Source organism: Peromyscus californicus, unplaced genomic scaffold (assembly GCF_007827085.1).
Source record: "Peromyscus californicus insignis strain IS unplaced genomic scaffold, ASM782708v3 Scaffold_8__1_contigs__length_139910024, whole genome shotgun sequence".
Taxonomy (NCBI): domain Eukaryota; kingdom Metazoa; phylum Chordata; class Mammalia; order Rodentia; family Cricetidae; genus Peromyscus; species Peromyscus californicus.
This window is the reverse complement of record NW_026294606.1, coordinates 135,447,173-135,464,816: the sequence shown is the minus strand read 5'-3', so window position 1 is coordinate 135,464,816 and position 17,644 is coordinate 135,447,173. Positions and strand designations below refer to the sequence as shown.

The 17,644-nt window shown below is 42.9% G+C and overlaps 1 protein-coding gene across 6 annotated transcripts in view; it reads left to right on the top strand.

The window, feature by feature from the left end:
- Window positions 1-17,644, top strand: part of Nr3c2 (nuclear receptor subfamily 3 group C member 2) — a 333,780-nt gene that overhangs the window by 1,037 nt on the left and 315,099 nt on the right. For 2 of the 6 annotated variants that reach the window (XM_052729017.1, XM_052729018.1), the window contains exon 2: window positions 7,700-9,458. In XM_052729017.1, coding sequence (XP_052584977.1) covers window positions 7,702-9,458 — 1,757 coding nt within the window. In that variant the 5' untranslated portion in view covers window positions 7,700-7,701. Of the gene's footprint in view, window positions 1-13; window positions 237-2,039; window positions 2,240-7,185; window positions 7,280-7,699; window positions 9,459-17,644 lie in introns of those variants that run through there. The other 4 variants (XM_052729021.1, XM_052729020.1, XM_052729022.1 and 1 more) reach the window with 4 other exon arrangements.

Genomic DNA, 17,644 nt, shown 5'->3' with positions numbered 1-17,644 from the left:
TGGCGGGAGGGGGCCTGGGAGCACAGGGGAGGCCCCGAGGTGGCAAGGCCAGCGCAGAGGGGAGAAGACGCGGGTCGGCGCAGCAAGGTGGGCTGCGGGCAGGAGTCCAGGTACCCGCTTGGCCGGCGCGGGACAAGGGTGCAGGGCGAGCGAGCGCGGCTGCTGCTCCGCGCCGTTCTAACCTAGATTTTGCAAGGAGCTTCGATCCAGGGCAACACCAGCTCTCCCTAGAGGAGGTAAAAACTTAGTAAAAAGGAGACGCGTCCATTTCTTTAATGATGAATAGTTCTGTCACCCTGGCTGAGCTACAGCCGCTGCTGCTTGGCGAGCCCGGGCCGCCGGGTCTGGGACTCCCCCAGCTCTAGCTCGCCACCCGCGTGAGGCCCGGGGCGCAATCGATGCTGCGACTGCTTGTCCGACGCTCGTGACAGCTAACCTCGGGGGAAAGTTGGGACACTCGGCGCGGATTCGTATGTGTAGGGGCTCCAGGGCTAGCTCCGCGCCAGCGACTGCTGAGCACCGGAGTCCCGAGTCCCGGCCAGCTCGCGGGAGCAGCTGCAGTCCCCCAGCCTCTGGGGAGTGTCCTGCGGGAGTGGCTGAGAGTTCCCGTCTCCCTCGGCTTGGGATCCAGGACCTAGAGGCTTAACTAACTGTAAAGAAAGGAGGGGCCTTTGGGTACAAGGTGTCCTCCTCCTCCCGAGGCTTCAGCTCGCGGGGAGCAAGGGTGAGCCCTAAGCTGCACAGCTGCCGCCGGAGGCCTGTGGGTCGCCAAAGGCCAGGGGACCAGATTTAGGTGTGTACGTCACTGGTGCTGACTCCAAGCCAACAGGGGAGTCCAAAACCGAGCCTCACACCAGTCCTAGAAGTCCTTAGAAATTAAAGTTAAGGAGCCCATCCTTCGGCTTAAGCAAGTGCAGTGTTTAGGTGGGCAGGAGGAAAATCGGGAGGGGGCGAAGGGAAGTCAATTTTTCTTCGCGCAGACAAACGATCGTTAGAAAACAGTTTAGGTCTTCCCCTCCTCCAATAAGCCTGCCCCAATTATGTGCACCCCTTCCACACATTATAAAGTGCGTATCCTCGATAGTAAGCTTTCTTGCATATTGAACTAGTGGAAAAATCCAGCACTAAAGTACTAAGTACAGTAACAAAATTATCAGGCGCCTTAGCTCTTGACCCTGGCACTTTTTTTGGCAGGGGGTGGGGTGGGAGGAAGGCTGTGTTTAAAGGGGTTTGGCTGCACCGAAAGCACCCGCTTTTCCTGCATGGTTAAAACAAGGAAACTGAAATCTAGTGGGAACGTGATCCTCTGGCTCTCGACCGCGGAGACTAAGGCTGCTCGGCGGGGAGGTAACTCAGACCTGGAGGAGGTGGGGAGCAGAACGCTAAGGGTCCCGGGGACGCCCACCTGAGTCGTCCTGGGCTTGCGGACGCTGTAGGCGGTTTCGGGTGTGAGTCCCTGCCGCTCACCTGGCGCTGCAGGTGGAGAGCGTGAGGGCACATCATCTAGGCTGCTACCGCGTCACCACACTTTCCCCTTCTCTCCAGATTGCCTGTGGTCCCCCCGGGGGACAGTTGGGTAGGTGAGAGCAAGTTTGGGGCAAGGGAGAGATGTGGGTTACAGGGCATCACGCTCAGGGGTGCCCCGGGTCGTGGCCACCTCCGCGAACCCGGAGAACCTGCTGCCTCTGCGGCTTTAAGGAAGCTGCGGAGTCCAAGCTGTGTCGCAGCAACTTTGTATCAGTCATGTCGCCCGCCTGGTGACTGACAGCCCCGACTGCCCAATGAGAAGCACGCCTGGCCCGCACAGCGTGGAGCCTTGTTTCCCCCTTAGCCAATGAGAATGGTTCCGGCGGGCGGGACAGCGACCTGAACTTTCTGGACATGTGACCCGCTTCCAGCTGGTCCACTCCCCCTCCGGGCTTTCGCCCGCTCCCTCCCGCGGGTTCCCTCCCTCTTCTGCCCGCCCTGGCCCTGCCCCTGACCCCTCCCCTTAGCTCCTGCGCACCCAGGGTGTCATTGGGCCCGGGAGAAGAGAGCCAACTTCAGGCTGCTCAGAGGAAGCCCGTGCAAGTCACCTGGGCGCCGGCGCTGCTGCCTCGGGCTCTCCCGCTGCAGGGAGAGAGCGGCACTCGCTAGCCTGGATGTGGTTGGATGTAGGGGGGCTCCGCAGCAGGGGTGTCGTGGCGGTGGCAAGCGCTGCAACAGGTAGACGGCGAGAAGACGACCCCGGCCGAGGCAGGTGTGTAGGGGTGCGCAGTGGGGCGCCTCCGGTCCTGCCCGGCGTGCGGCCATGGCAAGGGTGGCTTGCACTTTGCAGGGAGAAGCCGCTGCGTAATCCGGAGGCACAGTCAGTATGGTGCTGTGTGCTTGTTGTTTTGTTTTGGTTTTCCACCCCCCTGCCCCCCCACCCCGGCCGGCTGAGGACTATTTTGGGAAAGTTTGGCCACTTTGGATAAATGCCCTCTAAAGAGCGGCTTTTAACCGCCTTTGGCAGTGGGAGGTCTGCCACCCTCCCCTTTCCCCAAAAATGAATTTCAGATCGTTTTTCCTCTTGCAAATTTTAAAGGACGTTTGAATAATGTTTCTTTCATCTATCAATTGCGGAAGCTCCTCAATCTGAGTGGGAGGTGTAGCCCATAGGGCAGTCGAAGGAGCTAGAGCCCCATAGATCTCTTATAAAAGGGGTCTAGAAAATCTTGCGTTTCCCGTTCCTTGATATTAGGGAAACTCTAGGGGATTCTTAGGGCAGGGACGGAAAAGGAATGAAGCTGCTTTTGGTGGCATCCCTGCCCAGATGGGTTTTTAGATGCATGGCTTTTCCTGCTGCATTTTAAAAAGATGAGATTTAAATCTTAATGCTTTAATCATACCATCTGCTTTATTTATTTATTATAACATAGTTTGGAAAACTTTTGATAGCAGACGAGTTATTAAGACTGCCGAATTTTAAAGGCTCCTTAACATTTTGGGTCCTCATTCTCTAGGTGCTGTTATTGGTGATATGTACATAGTAATGATAACAGCGTTCTCCATCTGCGGAGTCCTCCCTTGGAGCTTTAATTTCATGTTTGACATGACACACTGCCATGGAAATGCTTTCAGGGAGAAGTTGGTGTGTGTATGTGGGGGGACTAAAGCGGAGCTTTTTCCTTTATGGGAGAGGTAGTTTTGCTTAAAAGAAAAAAAAAAAATGGAAAGCTGATGTAGCTCAGTGGGTCAGGCCAGTGAGCAGAAGTCAGGTATGCTGGTTCTAACTGGTTCTCCACTCTCAGTGACCTTGGCAGATTTATCCCACTTCCCCCTGTAGAGGGGAAGAGACAGTCCTGAGAGGCAGACAGCTACAGCCAGTCTCCTGAAGTCATCTTCTGCCTCATAAAAACAGCCACGTGTTGTGAAGCCCTTAAGCTGGGTCTCTACTGTGCCACCCCAAAGCAACATAATTGGGGAAAAGATGCCATTAAGAAGGAGATATGTTTTGGAGAGCATTAAAAGTGAAAGTTATCAGGAAAGATGCAAATTCCCAAGGCTCTTCAATAATTCCTGGGGGGGGGGGGGGAGGAAATTACTTCCTTATGGAAAAGGGCAATTTAACAGACTATAAAACAAAGTTTTAAAGTCTGTTCCTTTGTAGAAATAGTATTTAAGGATGTGTGTGTGTGTGTGTGTGATGTGTATATATACACACTCTATGTGTGTGTGTGTGTGTGTGTGTGTGTGTGTGTGTGTGTCATATGGCTCATTTAGGACAGTAGTGACAAGTGCCCCTCAGGGTATTAGTAGCGCTCCAAACACACACACACACACACACACACACACACACACACACACACACACACACACGTGTGCACACACAAAAAACCTGTTGGTGCTTTCCCTTACTTATGTGAATTTCTTCTCACCTTCCTTTTTCTTTTGCATGAAAACAAAGGTCCGAAATGGCCCAGGCGTCTCTGGTATAGTGTTCACTGGGAAACACAGAGCCTGATTTTCCTTAAGCTAGGAATATAATTCATATATTTCACTGCTTTATTTTATTCTTAAGTAACAAAAGCTTCCCCTTTACCCTCAGGATAAAGTTTTATGAGGATCATACTCATCAAGTCGTATTTTTAGTAGTCACTGGCAAGTTCGGGCTGACTGAACTACTGTTCAAAGCCATGGTCATTATGCCAGTTCTGAAAAGACAACCCGAGTTTCCTGGACAACACAGGAAATAAATTTCTAACCTAACCCATTTGTTTATAGAAAATACTAACTAGAGTACTAACCAAGCAGAACTCAGCATAAAATGTTTCAGTAATGCTATTTAAAAGCTTCTGGTCTCGGAAACAAGGTTTAGAGCTCACATGCTGCTGCTGTCCACTTTTCTGTGTTGGCTGCCAACCTTTATTCCATTTCCTTTGAGAGGTGAATGAGGTTGATAGATGAGGATACTTTGAACAGAGCCAGTTTAGATTTCAAGAAAGTCTCTGTCAAATTCTTCATGATACTCCTGTCAATAACGTGGTAAAACACAGTTGGCTTTAGGAGACTGTTAGGAGAGATCACGGTTTGGTGAGAAACAGGACTTGGGGATTTGAGTTCAGCTGTCTGATGTTCGCTGATACAATGCTTCCCTGTACAGAGGAACTGTGACCAGTGCCCACTGTCTCCAGGAAGGATTCTACTGTGAGCTTTAGAGAGGTTTGTAGACCTGGCATATGACTCATTTAGGCAATAGTCACAAGTGCCCCTCAGAATATTAGTAGGTCCTCTGAACAACAACAAGATATACAGAGATCAAATTATTTTAGGGAGAGCTGGATTAAAAATACACTGCTTTCTGCATTTTAAAATCTCCCAAGGATTTTAGTATCCAGAATTTTACTGTGAGACTTCATAAAAAGCAGAATGTCCATGTATCCCAAAAGATAGTTGGGTGTATGAAGTTCTGGAGAAGGATCTGGACTCGCCTTCAGACTCAGGGCTCACAGCCCTGTTGCCTAGGATGGAGGGGAGGTCGGGGGTAGCAGCTATGGGAATCAGGGGCAGGGGGAGTCCCTGTAGCAGCCTTGTAGTGAGGATGCAGGAGCATCCTCATCATAAGGTCACAGCAGAGCTCAGAAGAGTTTGGTGTGAGTTTGGTGATGAAGACAGGGCGGATATATATAAGAGGTTGTGTTCTGAATATATAGTTCAGATATAGTTCTTGTGACATTTAATGGATCTGAACCTGAAACATGTATACCTTAGCTGTAGCCAACTCTCTTTGGTACAGAAAGGACAGAATATTTCCTGTAGAAGCAGCACATAATATTTATTGTATTTTCCAATTCATTGCTATGACTGAGTTTTCAGAAGAGTAAAAACATCCATTATCAGCAATGATTTAGGTTTCAATTCACTGTGAGTGTGAGTGTGTGTGTGTGTGTGTGTGTGTGTGTGTGTGTGTGTGTGTGTGTTTCAACTTTAACTTGGTTTTAATCTATATTTATTTTTTTGGCTGAAATTACCAGATAACTACCTAAACCTTTGTGATTGTGATTTGATTTATTTTCTACTTTCTAGTGATTGATTTTTTATTAAGAATTAATAGAATAATGTTCTTTAAGTGGAAGCATGCTACATAATTGGTAGATTTTAAGGTTCATAAATTGAGTATTGATTATAGTATAATAGTTAAACATTTTTATTTACATTTTACTATCCATCTGGGACACAGTGGTGGAATTGATATTTTCTGGCTACTCATAATTTAAGATCAACTGTAGAATACAGAAAAGTCAGAGGTAATTGTAATACTCAGGAAATTTGAGCATTACATTTCATTATAGAGGCTTGTGATATGTAATACCATTTTACTTAGTGAAGTCATTATATTGTTTTGCAATGTTCATTAATATAAATTCTGTAGCAAAGGATTTCCAGGGGTTTTTTGTCTTTTAATGAAGAGAGGGTAGGGAGAAGGCTAGAGGCAGACAGAGAAGGATGTAAGCACTGCACTAGGCTTTTTATATACGAAGAACTGCAGACCTGGCAGGACATTTGAAAATGTATGCAGGTATGATTTTTAATACTAAAATGTACAGATAAGACCGAATTAATTTTCTATCACATATGTCTTTACAGTGGTCTGTTTCTTTACTGCAGTTGTCCAGGGATGATTTTGCTCCCTAGAGACATTTGATAATCTGCAGACATTTTTTTTTTTTTGGTTGTCATAGCTGGGGAGAGTGGTACTCTCAGCATCTAGTAGTTAGGAAAAACATTCCAGTACATAGGGCAGACCTCCACAACAAAAAAATGATCCACCTGAAAATGTCCTTAAGACCCAGGTTGGGAAACATTGGTAAACAGAGAGGCCTGAGATCAAATTCCAGCTCTTCCACATAGCTGTATGGCCAGTGCCTCGGTCTCTGACTTGGATTGTTTAAGAGTAGGTTTTTGCTTTTTGTGTATAAATTGGTTCATAAGGTTAAATAATATATCAGAAAGGCTTGTAATAGTGTGCTGAGTTATATAGCGTATAATAATTATGAGCATATAGCCTATTATAATCTGTTCATGAACTAAATTTATCGATTAGAGCAGATGGAAATGAATGTATATTGAAAACACTCCCATGGGTTCCTCTAGGATGGAAACTAGGCGGGGTTTTTTTTGTTTTGTTTTTTTTTTTGGTTACTACAGATTCAGGACTGTTCTTAGACCCAGGATATAACAAGTACTTGGGAAATATCATTGAATAAATGCTTACATGATCAGGGCCCTTCATAAGCATCCTCCATTCATGGTTGAGAGTAAAAATGCCCAGCTGTTGGAAGACTGAAGAGAAGTGTTGATAGGCCAGGGTGCTAGTCAGAGCTGCTTCCTGTATTAAGTACAAGAAAGAGTCCCTGCTGCAGCAGACCTGTCTGGCAACTTCCCTGGTCTGTGCTACAAGTCAATCAGTTAATAGAAACTTGTCCTCTTCAGAGCTGACACTAAACTATCTTCACCACTAACATACCATAAGAAAGTCAACCATTTTTTTCCTGTGACTATTCAGTTGGTAAGCATGTGTTTAGGAACTGTAACTTTAATTGCATTTCCATTTATAATCATTTATAATAAGGCTATATATTTGGTCATATGGAAGGCAGCTTGCATATGACCAAGTTTCCCAAAACTCTGGAGTCATAAAGTTAGCTGTTTGTTTTGTTTTAGTGTATAAAGGAGCTTTATTATGGGAGCGAGCTTAACAGCAAGGAAACGAGCCATGCTCCTGCGTAGAAGTGGACCCCAAGGAGAGGTTGCCCAGGTCAGTCTTCAATTTGACATTTGTCACCATGCTTTTGACTTTGTCAATCACCCGCCTCATCTAGTCCTCACTTCTACTCTGACTATCACATCAATACCTAGATTATATTGACTATTAATTAATATTCAAGTAAGTTAACATTTATGAATGTTCCTTACAAACTATGAAGGCTATGTTACAGCAAGTTTTATTGAAATGCAAAATGGTGTTTGGTCCTTCCGGCTCTGAACAAGTTATAGTCAATATTCTGTATGTGTGATATATTGTGTTAGCACCCAAGAAGATAAATTTTAATGCAATTAGAAATATTGTTCATATCAAATAGAATATATATTGTAGCTCAATAAATGCAATTTTAGAATGCCTCAGCATACCACTGTGTACTGACTCTAACATGTTAATAAAAATCTTGTTTGTTAGCTATGGAAACCAAAGGCTACCACAGTCTCCCTGAAGGTCTAGATATGGAAGGACGCTGGAGTCAGGTTTCTCAGACGGTAGAGCGTTCTTCTCTTGGACCTGCGGAAAGGACCGATGAGGACAACTACATGGAGATTGTCAACGTCAGCTGTGTTTCCGGTGCTATTCCAAACAACAGTACTCAAGGAAGCAGCAAAGAAAAACACGAACTACTCCCATGCCTTCAGCAAGACAGTAGTCGGTCTGGGATTTTACCATCTGATATTAAAACCGAGCTGGAATCCAAGGAACTTTCAGCCACTGTGGCTGAGTCCATGGGCTTATACATGGATTCTGTGAGAGATGCCGACTACCCCTACGATCAGCAGAACCAACAAGGAAGCATGAGCCCAGCAAAGATTTATCAAAACATGGAGCACCTGGTGAAGTTTTATAAAGAGAATGGCCATCGGCCCTCCACGTTAAGTGGTATGAGCAGGCCCTTGAGGTCATTCATGCCCGACTCCGGAGGCTCCGTGAATGGTGGGGTCATGCGTGCCATTGTTAAGAGCCCAATCATCTGTCATGAGAAGAGCCCCTCTGTTTGCAGCCCGCTGAACATGCCGTCTTCGGTATGCAGCCCTGCGGGCATCAACTCCATGTCCTCCTCCACAGCCAGCTTTGGCGGTTTCCCAGTGCACAGCCCCATCACTCAAGGAACCCCTCTGACATGCTCCCCCAATGTTGAAAACCGAAGCTCGCGGTCGCACAGCCCAGCACATGCTAGCAACGTGGGCTCCCCTCTTTCAAGTCCATTAAGCAGCATGAAATCCCCAATTTCCAGCCCCCCGAGTCACTGCAGTGTAAAATCTCCGGTCTCCAGTCCTAATAATGTCACCCTGCGCTCCTCTGTGTCCAGCCCGGCAAATCTTAACAACTCAAGGTGCTCCGTTTCCAGCCCTTCCAACACCAACAACAGATCCACACTCTCCAGCCCGACAGCCAGCACTGTGGGGTCCATCTGCAGCCCGATCAGCAATGCCTTCAGCTACACCACTTCAGGCGCTGCTGCTGGAGCCAGTGCCATCCAGGATGCGGTTCCCAGTCCAGATACCCATGAGAAAGGTGCTCATGACGTTCCTTTCCCTAAGACAGAGGAAGTTGAGAAGGCCATCTCCAATGGTGTGACTGGCCAGCTGAACATTGTCCAGTACATAAAACCAGAACCAGATGGGGCTTTCAGCAGCTCCTGCCTAGGAGGAAACAGCAAAATCAACCCCAGTTCTCCATTCTCTGTACCAATAAAGCAAGAATCAGCCAAGCACTCATGTTCAGGCGCCCCTTTTAAAGGGAACCCCGCGGTCAACCCATTTCCATTCATGGATGGCTCATATTTTTCCTTTATGGATGATAAAGACTATTATTCTCTATCAGGAATTTTAGGACCACCCGTGCCCGGTTTTGACGGTAGCTGTGAAGGCAGTGCATTCCCACTGGGGATTAAGCAAGAACCAGATGATGGGAGCTATTACCCCGAGGCCAGCATCCCATCGTCTGCCATCGTTGGTGTGAATTCGGGTGGACAGTCCTTTCACTACCGGATTGGTGCTCAAGGTACAATATCTTTATCACGGTCACCTAGAGACCAATCTTTCCAACACTTGAGTTCCTTTCCACCCGTCAATACATTAGTGGAGTCATGGAAACCACACGGTGACCTGTCATCTAGGAGAAGTGATGGATATCCAGTCCTAGAGTACATTCCAGAAAATGTGTCAAAGTAAGTTGATTTATTTTGGAGTTCTTTCTCGCCTCCCTCCATTCCTTTTTCCTTTTCTTTCTTTTTCCTTTTCCTTTTCTTTTATTATTTTAGTTTTGAAAATCCTGGCTTTGTAAATTGTTACATCCCATCTTTATTTTTGCATTTGAGAGATTGAGTTTTATTTTGTTTAAGGATGGTCATTTTGTTCTCTTTGGAATGTTGACATAGCACTATTTTTTGAAGTAGAGGAACAAAAGATTCTTAAGATCTCTTATGAAATGCTTGTGTTGACTTGGAAAAAGCACGCATAGGTGCGCCTCTGTTGTCTGTTTGAGTGTTTGGGAATGTTACTGTCTGTACTGTATCAGAATAGAATTCCTTTCCCTTGTGATTTGCTGCTTCGCTGAGACTATAAATTACTTATCCTCATGGTCCCATTTCCTTTTTATATTAAAATTCTTTATTAATTACTTCAATAGTTGTGCAAAATAAAACAGAACCCCAAGTCTGTTACCTACAAGCTTCCTTCTCTTGCTATTTTCTAGGAAGATTTCTTTTTTCGGGGGAGGTGGGTGAGGGAAGTAGTCTAATTATATGAAAATTGTAGTTTCCTGTCCAAACAAATTATTTCCTTAACTATGAAGGCATTTATAGACTCAGCCTTCTAAAAGCACTTAGTGGGCAATCTTACTTTCTTATATTAGAAATTATATATAATATATTATATATATATATTATATATAAATCACTATACTTTTGAATTGGTGTATTTTTAACTTATGAGCTATGCAAGAAGATACACTTTATTTACTGTAAACGTACCTTGGTTTTCCTTGTTGCGGAGAGTGTGGTGTATGTTCAGGAAAACACGGAAGCAGTTTTAGAGGGTAAGGGTGGCTCTTATTTATGCAATGAGCACTTGCATTGGACTTTGCTTCAATTCTGGTTTTATTACATGGATGTGATAAGTGAACCTTTTGTGGAATATATAAAGTATAACTTTTCTAACTACACTTTATTCCTTTGGCATCTAGGAACATGTGGGTATTTTCCTTCATTTCCCTGAATCTTTATTTTGTGGAAAATATATCCATTCTATTAACAGAATATAGGATATACCTATATTTTTTACTGTTTTTTTTCTTTTTTCAAATATAAAGCAATAACTTCTGGTTTGAGAATTCTTTTCCTTATCACTGCCTCAAACCATTTTCTTCTTGCTTTTATAGAAGCAAATGTTCCATTAAGAATACATTCCTAGCAGTTCTCCATAGTACAGCATGCCGTATTCCAGTGCTGTGTCTCAGTCTCCTCCTGATTATCCATCAACCCATATCCTTAGGCATGCCATGGGTATGAGCAACCAGCCTGTGTTTGTGGATATTGAAAGTGTCTGTCCCTCCTAATAGTACAGTAACAGGAATTCTTTCTGCTTGTGCATTTCCCGGTGGTTTTGTGTCAACTAAGATTAAGCTTCCCACATTTCATTGTGAAAAGTTTAGTGTCGCTTGGCATCCCATAGGTTGGTAAGTCTTTACAGCTTTCTCTGGTGATGGTAGCCTAAGCCTATTTGCTTTGCTCATTTCAAGAATACAGTCTCAAGGATCAGAGGGTACATAGGCTGTTTTCTAGATTTTGATATACACAATACAATAATGTCATCCATGTTTCATCATTGGTCTCTTTCTTTGTATCTTTTTAGACAAAATTGGTTTTTCCCAGTTTTTTCCACTTGCAATGATAATATCCCATTTCAAAAAAGGTTGGGTAAATAAAGATTGATGACTGTGAAGCGTCAAGGCTATGTGGAATGCTGGTAGTCTGAGCAATACCTCTCCTCTCTGGGTAAAACCTATTTTAAAGGCTATGTGGAATGCTGGTGGTGGTCTCAGCAACATCCCTCCTCTCTGGGTAAAACCTATTTTAAAGGTTTAAAACTGTGATCTGGGGGATTCAGAGACCTCTCCAAGGAAGTTTATGAAATCATAAATCATGAGTGGGTAAAAGATCTTCTCAGAGTGGAAGGTGGACAAATGGATTTTCATGCAATGATGTCTGAGTAGCTTGGGATTTGTTCAGATTCCATGTTGTAACTGTCAACAATTCACCATATCCAAAAGAGTACTCACTGTGGTCCCAAAGAACCATGCCTGTAATGATCTGAACAGACCTTTATAGCATTCTTCCCATTTCTAGGAAGTCCATGTGAGGCTACATTTTTTCCCATATTCATGGGACAGACTATATTAGTATATGTTGAATGCAGGAGTTGATATGAGAATCTGGCTCTTATATTAAAGGAAGATAATAGACTTGACAGAAAAAAAATGGCCAATTCTTCACTAAAATTTTTCATTTGGAGAAATAGTTATTTTTCATAAACTTATGTTTATATTAATATGTAATTATTTGTTTTCAAATGAGTTAAATATCCGCTTCTGCTTATAATTTAATTTTGCTATAACACATAAACACAGATTTTTTTAGAAATTATTTTTTGGACCTTTGATAAGGTTTTCGTTTTGAGACACATGTTCTATCTAAGCTAGCCTTAGACTCTCCTTCTTCAGCTTCCTGGATGCTGCTACCCTTGCTCCTTGTTCAGAATGAAAGGTGTTTTCAGCATAGAAGTTGATCACTGCCGGTCTGTCCTGTTCTCCACGTTTTGGCAATTGATAGAGATATAATAGGGGATAAATGATAGGGGATATAATTTTCATTAGCCTACTGAGTAGTTTGGAAACAGCATCCTATTCAAGTAAGAGAAATGACTGTCACCCAGACTGTTGTTTAGGCTGACAGAAAAGAATAATGGCCATGCTGTACGTGTTGTCTTTCTTCGCTGTGTGGGCATTCTGTGGGAGAAGTGACGAAAGTCACCTCTGTTAATCATTCCCAGTGAAGAGCTGAGTTCCAAGTTGTAAAGTAAATTATGACAAAGCTAAATGTAAAGCCTTAGGGTGGACACTGGACCTAGTTGGGTCATGTGGGTTAGAGTTTCCCTGTCAGGGCTAGTGCAAACAAAACTGTGACCTGGAGTGAGTCAGAACTTCTGGTGCCTCAGTGTCTTCTTTTTAAAGTGAGGGAGTAAAGCTTGATTCTCTGTGAAGTCTGCCGGTAAGATGACTGAGAATCCCTTTGGAGGACCAAAAAAAAAAGTGTCCCTTAAAACAACTGTTAGCCTGATCACAAATAATTGTGTTTCGTGCACGTGTGCGCACACACGCACACGGACACACAGAGATACACACAGACACACACACACACACACACACACACACACACACACACACACGGCTCCAGCAATTTATCGTTATCTGGGTGAAATGAGAGGTGGGGGTTACCTCTCATTGAGAAGTTGAGGCACTTTTGGTCCCTTTTATTAGCCCAACATTTTCTTTCATAAAATCTGACACCTGCTATGAATTTTTGTTCTTTCTATTTGCAATATTCCTGGCACAAGCGGCCTTCTGCTAACACAATGCTGGCTGTTTATGGCAATGACCATGATAGTCTCATAATGCAGTGCTAACAATGACTTAGAGTTTTGAATGTAAAGTCCACTGTTTCAAAGGGCATAGACTGGCAGGTTCCAACAGAACCAATTAAGTGCTTACCATAATTCGTACTTTTTTTTTCAGACAGAAGAGAAAAATTTAGTAAGTCACAGGTAACTGTTTTTATTTGTCAATTATCCTTGAGGTTTTTTTTAAAATTCTATTTCTGTAGGTGACATAAAAGTTTCAGAATTCAAGAAGTTTGTGACAAAGTTTTCCCTATCAGTAAACTTTCAGAGAAGCTTCGGAGATGTCGATAGGTTTCCAGGCTGTGCACTACAGAAACAGAGGATTTGGTGCAGGCATGCTGTGTGTGTGAGTGTCATGCTGGCTATGGAAGCCACATGGCCTTCCTGGGACAGTGGGATGAAAAGGGGCAATGTTCTTTTGATTACTTGTCACATAATGTTTTGACTTCAAAATGGCTAACAGATCTATAATTTCTCAGGGCAAGTCCTCTAAGTAATGCTTTAAAATGACTTTAAAATGAGACTTGTTTCTCCTGAAAGTTCACTTACTTTCATTAACTTACATTATTTCTGGAGAAATTTGTGATCATTTTATTGGGAAAAAAACCAAACCAACCAAATAACAACAAAAAAGTCCCAAGTGCTTTATAATATACTAACCACTGTGGCAATGACAGTGTATTTCTGTTATATCTTGCTTCTCACATCAGAAATGTCTCAGGTTTAAATTCCAGCGCATCCACCTTTTATCCCCTAAAAATGCTTTATTAAGTGCTTCATACTTAAATATGAATATTGAACTAAAATCCATAGTTACAGTTAGATAAATTGAACAATTTCACCTTAAGGTGGTTTTCATCCTTGCAATCCGCTGGATCCAGGACCTAGAGATTTATCATTTATAGATTCAAGCATTTTGCTTATTGAAATTCTGGGTGTGCCCAACCTTTCCTGTCCTTGCGTGACAAAGTGATAGCAGATGTTATATCGCTACGACAATTTCAGGGTAACACTCAACTTCCTTCAATGCTTTGATGCCATTATATTTTGCCTCCAGAATAAAAACCTTTTTGGCTTTTGGTTGTTGCTTTTAGTTTCCCATTGCTCGTTTGGCAATAAAATTTCAACCTTGCTACTAAGTAATTCATCATTTTTCTTTTCTTTGCTAAACTCAGATATAGAAAGTAATAGACTTCTTAATTATGCTTAAATATACATATTATCTTGGATGATTGTATCCAAAAATTATTAATGAAAACCAAGCGGGGGAGGGACATGTATACTCAGTGGACAGTGATCTCAAGAGATGCACCTTTATTCTAAACTTTAGAGTTTCTGGTTTGAAATTTATGAATTTCACTTTAGTTTTAAGAATTTTATTTTGTTCTTTGTGAAGTTAACATGTATTTACAAATAGATATTTGTTACTTAAGTGATATTCTAGAAGCCTCTAGATTTAGGATTGTTAATGGTAGAGCCCAGAATTCTACGTTGAAAAGAGGTAGGCATTTTGTATGTAGTTGGAACTATTAATTGGACAATAATTGGAACTGTTAAAAAGTCCATGCTTCAGGGAGCATGTGTGAGATAACCACTATCTGGACTTGTGACTTGGGTCATGACTAAACTTGACCACTGATAAGGACGATCATGACCACGTAGTGTGTGGCTTAACCTCATGTGTTAGTCATTATTGAGACAAATCTCTAAAACAATTGCAGTTTGTAAGGGGCAGAGCTGACCAGGTATTCTGACAGAGGAAGACAGTGTGGAAAACGAGGAGTTAAGGGAGCTGGTCACAGTGTGTATTTTTCACCTAGTCTTAGAAAGTTTGTAAGAGGTGACTATTACCTGGTGCAGGGAGTTCTGGAGCAGAACTGAGCAAAACCCCAGCTGTGCTGCTGATGAGGATGGGTCGGTGGGGAGAAGCAGCCAGACACAGGTTATTTGGAATCAGAGCAGAGTTGAACTTGAAAGTCAGACTAAGAAATTGCTGCCCAATGTGGTAGATAAGGAAAAGTGTTCTAAATGCTGAGGCAGGAACAGGGAAGTAGGGGGCACTGTAGTGTACGTGGATGACCTTCCTTGGGCTGAAGCATGAAGTGCTTGTAAAGATACAATCACAACTGTGTGGAAGACTAGGAGCTTGTCTCTCACCATAATGGAAAGGAGAGGGCAGATTTGAAATATTACAGAAACACCAATGTAGGAAACTATCTTGTGTGTAGGCATGTGTTGTGTGCAAAATGTTTTCTGAAGAGACACAACACACAGACAGGAATCCCATGACAGACTAAAGTACAGATATCCTTTGAACTTGGTGAACTGCAGTCAGACTTTCCTTTGTGGAACCATCAGTTTGCAAATAATCACACAGAGACTTCTTATTAATTATGACAGCATGGCCTTTTGCCTAGGCTTGTCCCCAACTAGCTCTTATAGCTTACATTAATCTGCTTCTATTATTCTGTGTTTTGCCACATGGCTTTTTTTTACCTCTCTTCTGTTCTGAATGTCCAACTTGGTCCCCCTCTCACTGGCATTCCTGCACACTTAGATTCATCTCCTCTTCCTCTCTCTCCCTGGAAATCCCACCTATCCTCTCCTGCCTAGCTATTGGCCATTCATCTCTTTATTAAACCAACCAGAAGATGCATTGGCAAAGACACATCTTCACAGTGTACAAAAAGATTATCCCACAACAGTGAACCATGAGTTTTACTGGGGCTCCTAACAGCAGAGAGGACTCAAAGGCAGCTCTATCACCCAAGCCCACCCCAGGACGGGTGAGACAGCTCACAGAGCTAGGAACCTGGAACACACTGCACGCTCTGCAGGCAGCTCCACAGATTGGAGAGCATCTTTTCCAAGTGCCTTAGTTGGTCTAAACCTCTTCCAGGAAGCTTAGCTGTTTCTGCTTCTTCCAGGCAGCTGGTCTGTGTCAAAGTCTTTGCAGCTCGGCTTCTCTCAGCTTTTATTGATTACTCTGACAGGGAGGGGCCTAGAAGATGTGGTCAGTTTCAGGAACTTCCTAAAGCTATTTTGAGTTGTTTACCTTCCTGCTTAGGGAGATTCCCTGCAGGTGGAATGTTTCAGTCTCTGAGGAGGATGTTATACAACAGCATGTCTTCATGCAAGCATGTAGATGCCAGAGGTCAACCAAGCATGTCATTCATGAAGCACTGTCAACCTTGTTTTTTGAGACAGTCTTTCAGTGCCTGAGGACTCACATATTAGAGTAGACACACAAAGCAGCAAGCCCCAGGAATCCACTCTCTCTCTCTCTCCCAGGTTCTGGGATTACAAACCAATGCTACCATGCTTAGCTTTCTAATTTTTATTTTTTAACATGAGTTCTATAGATCAGACTCAGTTCCTAATGCTTGCACAGCACATATTTTACTGATTCATCCATCTCTAAGCTTGTAATTTTATATACAAATTTAGTTTCAGAATTATATAAAAATGTACACAAGAAGTCCGTCATAAAGAACACCTGAAAATAACAACTGCAGTACTACCATCAAAACTAAGAAATGGTTATTGATAAATTACTGGCATCTATCAGCAGATCTTATTATGCTTTTGCCAATTGCCCCAATAATGACTCTTTCAGGAAAAGGACTCAGTTCAGAGTTTACTGCTATGCTAACTGGCCATATCTCTTTTTCTCTTTTGGTCTGGGATAGTTCCTCAGTCTTTTCTAGACTGTATGACCTTTTTAAAAATTGTGCTTATTAATTTTGTAGGCATGTAGTTTGAGTCATGTCTACTAAATAATCAGAGTAAACCATATCTATGTACTTGAGTATCATTTCTCTATGGCAAAGCATCTAAATATCTTCCTCCTAGGTTTCTGATATGTGCAGTACACAGTCATTATGGTAGCCAGGTACGCTGTGCCTGCTGCGCAGGAGCACACAAGAATTTCCTACTCAGATATGGATCTTCAAGGTAGAACCTGATGGCCAATCTCCTCGTCTTCACCTGCACTCTCCAACCTCTGGTAATCAACAGCCTATTCTCAGTCTCTATGACAACAGCTCTTAGGTTCCACCTAGGAGTGAGCTCCTTTGACAATGGCCTTTCTGAGGCTGGCTTATTTCACTTAGCATAATGATCTCCATCTATGTCGTCCCAATGACTGACAGTGTTCGTGCTTTTTGTAACAGAGTGCTATTGCATCATGTATACATTCTATATTTTCTTTATCCACACTTCTATTGAGCTGATGGACACATAAACTATCTCCTTTTCTTGTGTGTCATGAACAGGGCTCAAATGAACATGGGAATATGTCTCTTCAACATATTGATTTATTTCCTTTGTGTATTTCCAGGATTGGTGTTACTGGATCCTATTGCAACTTTTGTTTGTTTGTTTGTTTTTAAATCCAATAGTCCTTTCTGTGATGACTGTAGCATTCAAGGGTCTACTTCCCTCCATCCTTGCCAATAGTTTCTGATAATAGGCATTCTTACATGATGATTTTGATGTGTGCTTTTCTAGTGTTACTTAATATTTTTTCATATACCCCTTTGCCACTTAATGTCCTCCTTTGAGAAATATTTTCTTGAATCTATTGGTTAGGGTTCTTTTTTATTTTTGAGATTGTAATTACATCACTTTATTGCTTACTTTAAATGTTTTAGATGTCCTTACATGTTCTGAATATTAA